Here is a 7,010-nt window from a genome sequence, read left to right as displayed (position 1 = left end):
CTGTAAAAAAATTTTAAAAAAGTATTTTTTCCTGCCAACCTGCCTCAGTCTTCAAGCATCATTCAATCCAGTTCCTCAGGGCCAGGGTCCCCCCATATCAACCCCAGGCTACATTTTCCCTCACACTTCTGCCCCGCTGTGCAGAACAGGTCACAATCAGGTACCCTATATACTTACAAAAATATACATGTATTTATGAATTAATGATTATAGGGCTGCATGTTTGATATGTATTTCATCAGCTTTAAATGCAGTTTATTATCAGAACCCCACTTTTTCATATCTGCCTTAATCATCCAAAGACACAAAGTCAGTTTCATCTTCTAAACTGTATGTTTTTTCCTTTTATAAAGTTGTCAGTATGTTTTTTCCCCCTGCATCTATGATTTCATATATACTAAGGAATCCGGCACAGTATATATTCAGTTTTTATTTGCTTTGTCATTTATAGTTTGCAAATAAAAGCCAGTAACAATATATTCCATCTTTCTTTATTTATAGTGTTGTTTGGTAATGCTATAAGATATGTTGGTGATTGTATAAATGTAATAAAATACATACCTGTGCTACTTGTGCTGCCTGATCTAATTTATGGGCTATTTCAACAGTCCATTGTTGTTGCTTGTTTTTATGCATGGTTGCTTCTTCAAAGCCTCTCTCTAGGTCACTCAATCTTGAAAGAAGAGCTTTTTTTCTCTGCTGTAAAGATATCATTTTCTGTTCTGCATCTTCTAAAGCAATTGTCATTTCCGAGACCCTGCTCTGCAAAGGTTTCACCTGAAATACAAAACATTCTCAGATTAATTGCTTTCATTGGATAACATCCAATTTATTTCAACTGCTGGAAAATTGTTGGTCTCTCATTTACTCTTTGGTTAGTAACACAGGATATGTTGTTTAGGTAAAAACTGCATCATTCAGATAAATAAAATAAACTTTGATTTCTGCATGACAACTGTGCTTGCAAAAAGAGGTAAGGGCTGCTCTTTCTATTGGAAATGAGTAAAGAAGGGGTCTATGTAGTTACAACACACTTCATGTCCTAGTGTGACAACACTGTTTTTCTACAGATGCAGTACAGTGAGATAAGGTACAGTGAATTGAAAAAAATTAATGTTGTCACTATAGTACAGGAAAGACTTTCTATTTTGTATGTGCAGAAAAGAAAATACCCAGTAATTCTGCCAGTGGCTTGGGGACACTCTGCAGGCTGATCTTTCATCTTAATTGTTGCCACCCTTCTTTATAAGGCTACATATTAGTTAAATACATTTTGTACAGAAATATATGTCCTAGCTGCAGCAGATCGGACCATGCAGAGCAAAGGACAAGGAGATGGATCATGTAAACCTGACTTGAAAAAAAAGTTATTTTTAATATTTAGATTTCTGCAATATGTGGATTCATAACTTAGTGTGATTATACGCAACCAGTGTGGCTAAAGGGATGTAGAAGGATTTACATACATTTTAAATAACTAACATGGGATGTTTTTAGATAGCGGACATGAACTACCGAGGGCATTAATGATCACTGATTTACGAATATTGAGCATCATTTCAATAATTGAGGAGGAATAATCACACCTTAAACCGGCTTTTTGAACCATTATACTTGCCACCAATCACTCAAAAAAGGTTAAATGATTCTGATTTACAACCTTAACGTACAGGGCCCAGTACATTTGCTCTCTAAGTGTGTAAATTCAACAAATGCAGTTTTCAGGACCTCCAGAGAACCAATTTAAGTTAACATTATGCATGAGCTGAGCATGCTGGAATTCTCCACTCTCTTATTTAACTCATTAAATTTGCACTGAACATCTTGCAATTAAAATTTCACACATATTTCCTCTTTTGATTGACATTTGGCCTTGGTAGAAATTTGTTAAAATTGGTTGCTTTGAACACATAAGAGAACGGAGACTTTGTGTGTGTTTTAGGTCTGATAAGGTGTATTAACTCCTTGAACCCAATTACTTTCTAATAGATATCATAAAGCTGGATTTGCAGAGCATTTAGATTTATTATGTAAAAATATACAATTAAAGTAGCATAGGAATAAGTATGCTTTTACCAACTTTTTAAATGTGAAAATAACTATACTAGCTTAAATTTCGGGTTTGCATCAGCAGTTGGGTTATATATAGCCAGCCAAAGTTTTCTTTATGTTTTCCGCTTTCCACAGGCTTCCCCTCAACTCAAGCATTTATTCCTTTCACATGCCCTTGTGTAGGTGTCTCCAGAAGATGGAATAGAAAGGGTAATTATTGGGGTATGTGTATCAGTCTGCCTCACCCAACCACTGTGTCCAACCAGTCACCAAAGACTTTTATCCCACAAGCATCAGAAAAACCGTGAAATAGATTTTGAAAAACTCAGAAAAACAATTGATACCATACACTTAATATCTGCAAAAAAGAACACTAGTGCATATTTAATAAGCATAGCACAAAGAGTTGTCGAGTCAAGTAATACAGATAACCTTCCATTTGTCAGCCCACTATATATATGTCTCCTGTAGACAAACCTTTGCTGTTGGCATTATGTATTATAAAAGACCAAATATCTGCATGGGACTCTTTGATCATCTGGACAGCAGAAAAATAATTCCACTATTTTTTCATAGGAATAAAGTTCACTCAACTGAAAAAAATCTTTTAACAAACTTATATCTTCATTTTTTCATATTATAGTTTCACTGCTTTATAACAAAGGGCCTGCGGTTATTTGGAAATTAATAAGTGACATTTTATCATGCTGACAATACAGATAGGATGACATACACATCTTCCTCTGTCTTTGCACAAATAGTAGCAGGTGATAGCAACAGTTCTTCTAATTAAACAGTGTAAATTATATTTTTCATTCATTAAGGATTATTCTAACCAAAACTGATTGAATGGTCTGCCGTTAACGTGTTGCAATTATATGGTATTAGTATGAAATAACTGTATAGTAAATCATATGTGTTGTTGGCTTTCACCATTAAAAAAAAAGAGTTGTGCAGGTGCAACATAAACTTGGTTTTTATCCTATTCCCCACTATAGAAAATATTCTAAGAGATCTGTAGCTACCATTACAATTTCATGTGTCAGATGCACCTCTACCTATACAGGTGGGTTGACCTAAAGAATTTTTGTTATCATTAATGGCCATTTAAAGATTACCTTAGAAGTTAGAATTCGATAATACTGAACTGCTCCTTGAAGCCATCTCATAAGGCTTCCTGCTGCCACGTTACCCGATGTCTTCCTTTCCATATTTTCAGGCGTAAACTGAATTTTATTTATATTTGCTTCTATCAGCTCTAGTGTGGACTGTGGCAGCTAAAATTTAAATAAAAAATACAAAAAATACAAAACAAATTAAAATATCAAAGGAAACTTGTAAAGACTATCTTACATAAATTAATGTTACGATTTTTCAGAGGTTGAACAATTTTTAGGGTTTATTGAGGTTAAGTTCTGTGTGTTACCATGGAGTACTACAGTGAGTAGAATTTTAGAACCAAATTAGGTGTACATTTTTAGTTTGTAAAGAAAAGAACTCTGTAATGGGGGCATCCTGACTGTAAATAAGTGTGGTATCATTGCATAGTGCAGTTAAATGAAACAAAAATACATGCAATTGGGGTTGTTAATTTTTTTGGTTTTAACTACAGAAGGATTTCAACATATATAAATCACATAAATTGCTTGTGGAACTAGTTTAACATACAGAAGTTTAAATTGAGTGTTCTTGGTGATTTAGATAATATGAGATTGTTTCTAATTACCCCAACAATCCCGATTTTGATATTTAAAGCTGACCCGTGCTAGCTATTTCCTTCACAGAACACTTATATACAGTCATGCTTTTTTACTTGATGATAGCGAAGACACGGTGTACCAATAAATGTTAAAATCACATTCATACCAACACACAGTAGAGGAATTCCTACAGAAGAGTTCCCAACCCTGTACCTTGCTGCACACAAACCCCAATTAAAGCAAGTTGCATTCCTTAAATCAATTACAAATACTAGAAAATGAAATAAATGAGTAGGTGACTAGAAAATAATATAAATTACTAAATAACTAGAAAATAATTAAAAATTAATAAAAAATTAAGAAATCATAGTTGATCTATCAAGAAAAAAAGATAGCCCAACTGAAGATATGTAAATGCTAAGAAACAAGTAAACTATTCTTGTGACTTATGAGGAACTAGTCAAAAATGTCAGTTGTGTTTTAAACTGCAGCATGTAAGTAGAAAACTAGAAAGCTCTCAATTCCATAGGATGATAGACATCTTAAAGTACAATATAGAAGAGTAAGCTGTCATAGAGAACACCTGCCTTACATTCCCATAATTAAAAAATACTTTACCTGGGCAACATGAAATGTGGTTAGCTCATTCATGAATCGGTCAAGATTGGCCATTTGCCTCTTAGCTCCCTTTGCCCAGGTGAGGTCAGTATTTGGGGACTTAAGAATTATGATGATAGAAGCCATGAGTTCTTCAATATCTAAATCTGGCTTTTGCATTGCACGCAGCTCTCCTGCAAAAGAAAGACTTATATGAGCACCTCAAATAGGTTTTGACTTCATTGCCACAACTACATAATTACTATGATGTCAAAATATCATTCAATTTTTATTTTAACAACAACATTTTTAAAAAGTTATAAACAGATGATATTGGGCAATCTCCCACCATACCCTTACAAATAATTAGGCATGGTAAGACATAAAACAGTTTGAATACATGCAGAATAATTGGTGGAGGTTTTAATAATTACATATATTGTTTTTTACCTAATTCACTTACAGCCTTAAAAAAAAAACCTGAAATTAATTTCTGGTAGTTAAATTGAACATATGATGAGAAACTGCACAAACTTTAGGAAATAAGTAACATGGATCAGTACAGTACACAAGCTCTTAATGTAACACAAGATCCAATAGAGAAAGAGGGGCGCAGCTAAGCTTTAATATCACATGTTCATTTCGAGTTGTATTTCTGGTATTCTTTATTTCATTTCCACCTCTTGAATTTTATGCCTATTTGTTATGTGAAGGATTCAATAAAGTAAAGGATCATCAAATAGATGGAGTAACAATCATACAAATGAACAAGAACAATAATCACTATAAATAATTATTACCCACCTAAGGCTGCTAAATCCATGTTTCGCACCAGTTCTTTAATATTTTCTAGTATAGCAGAGCATTTGTACTCTGCTTTCTCGAGTGCAACTTGATATTCAGGAAGAAGGGACCTAAATTTTTTGATCTTCTGTAACTGCTGGTGAACAGCATGGATCTTCTGTTCTACTACAGCTTTGTCCTGTGCAATCTGTTGCAATATTTTCAGTGTCCCATCCTTGTGTTGTTCCAGGACAGTCTTTTCATGGATCAGGTCATCTGTCAGTTTTTCATGTGATTTAAGTTTTTGTTCAATGGAAATTAGGGCTTGTTTAGCAAGATCGTGTTGCTTTGTTATTATAGAATGCTGATCTTTCATAAGAGCACTCAAACACTGAGCAAAATTCTCAAAGGTTGCGTTGGTAATTTTGGTATATGTGTTTGCTGATGACTTTATATGCTTGGTGATAGAAAGATGCATGGCTGATAGGAGATGGCATATATTTTCTTTGTCTTGTTTGGTCAACATGCCTACATCTTCAATATGATAATGTGCATGCTCTACTAGGGTTTCCCTAGAAAAATAAAAACAAGAACAATGAAAATCATAAGTTATTTTAGGACAGGAAAATTCAAATGGAGTCGGAAGGCTTTAGATATGATAAGATTATGGTACCTTACATCTTGCATGAGAAAGTAGCACTTATGAACTTTTGCAGAACATCAAACCACACACAATTGAATAGTCATTTTATCTTAATTACATCTAATCAAATTTAATTCAATCTATCTGAAACACATAATATAATTTTTTGAAGGGTAGAGTGGTCATACACAACCTAATCTTCATTTGAATCTAGCTCTAACACAGCTTGGTATAGAGCAAACCATGACAAACTTCCGTGACAGCCAGCTGTTGGAAGCCTTTACCACACAAAGTGATTCTCCAGCTTATTGTTAAATATTTGTGCAAGTGGCCACTGGTCCTTCTAAAATGGAAAGAAATGTTCACACTCATGTTCCTATTGGCTAAGTCAAAAGGTACATTACTCTGGATGCTGGTTTGAAGATTATTATTATTAATTATTTATTATTAATTAATTTTTTATTTATTAATATTAATAATAATAATAATAAACAGGATTTATATAGCGCCAACACATTATGCTCATCTATGAGTTCCTAGCAATAGCTTAGTGTCGGTCATATTAATATCTCCAGTGGTAAGATTTTCCATGATCAGCTATATATAATAAAGGTGTGTGTATCTCTCAGATCTTGAGTTATAATTGCCAATCCCAATACATTTATAAATCAAGAACCAAATAAAGAATAGAAATATTTATTTTTTTGACAATATATAATCCACACATACAAAGTAAATACACAAATAGTGGTTGTTGTTTCATAGGAGCGTTGTATATGTCCCAGATCCCCTATTGCTGGTGAAAGAGGTTGGGACAACAGACTATACAAATAATTCCGTGATTTGTGCTTATAATAAAACTGCTATTTCTAATAGAGGTCTCAGGTAGTACCTGTTATGTGTGTTACACATTCTCCTTAAAAAAGCTCAAGCCTGGCGAAATGCATCAGGACTTTTGAGACAGTTCATTGGAAATACCACTTTTATGTGCCTACATAATTAAGCACAAATCACAGGAATTATTTGTATAGTGTGTTGTCCCAACCCACCAGAAATAGTGGACCTGGGACATATACAACAGTCCATGTAACCAGGGAGGGTGTGAGACACATAACAGGTACTACTTGAGACCATCCACTGGCAATACCACTTTTATGTGCTTATGAATCTTGCAAGTCATTGAAACAACTGCAAGTACATAAAGAAATCAAGAAACCCCAAAGAGGTGTGATCAC

General features: G+C 34.0%; 1 protein-coding gene across 1 annotated transcript in view; it reads right to left on the bottom strand.

Moving 5' to 3' along the window:
• The window catches only part of LOC140326798 (uncharacterized), a 222,399-nt gene that overhangs the window by 90,012 nt on the left and 125,377 nt on the right, over positions 1-7,010 (bottom strand). Inside the window, 4 exon segments of the mRNA XM_072405754.1 lie at positions 518-777; positions 3,171-3,329; positions 4,371-4,543; positions 5,154-5,704. Coding sequence (XP_072261855.1) covers positions 518-777; positions 3,171-3,329; positions 4,371-4,543; positions 5,154-5,704 — 1,143 coding nt within the window.

This window comes from Pyxicephalus adspersus, chromosome 1 (assembly GCF_032062135.1).
Source record: "Pyxicephalus adspersus chromosome 1, UCB_Pads_2.0, whole genome shotgun sequence".
Taxonomy (NCBI): domain Eukaryota; kingdom Metazoa; phylum Chordata; class Amphibia; order Anura; family Pyxicephalidae; genus Pyxicephalus; species Pyxicephalus adspersus.
Note: the sequence above shows the minus strand (reverse complement) of the source record. Positions and strands in the feature narration are given on the sequence as shown.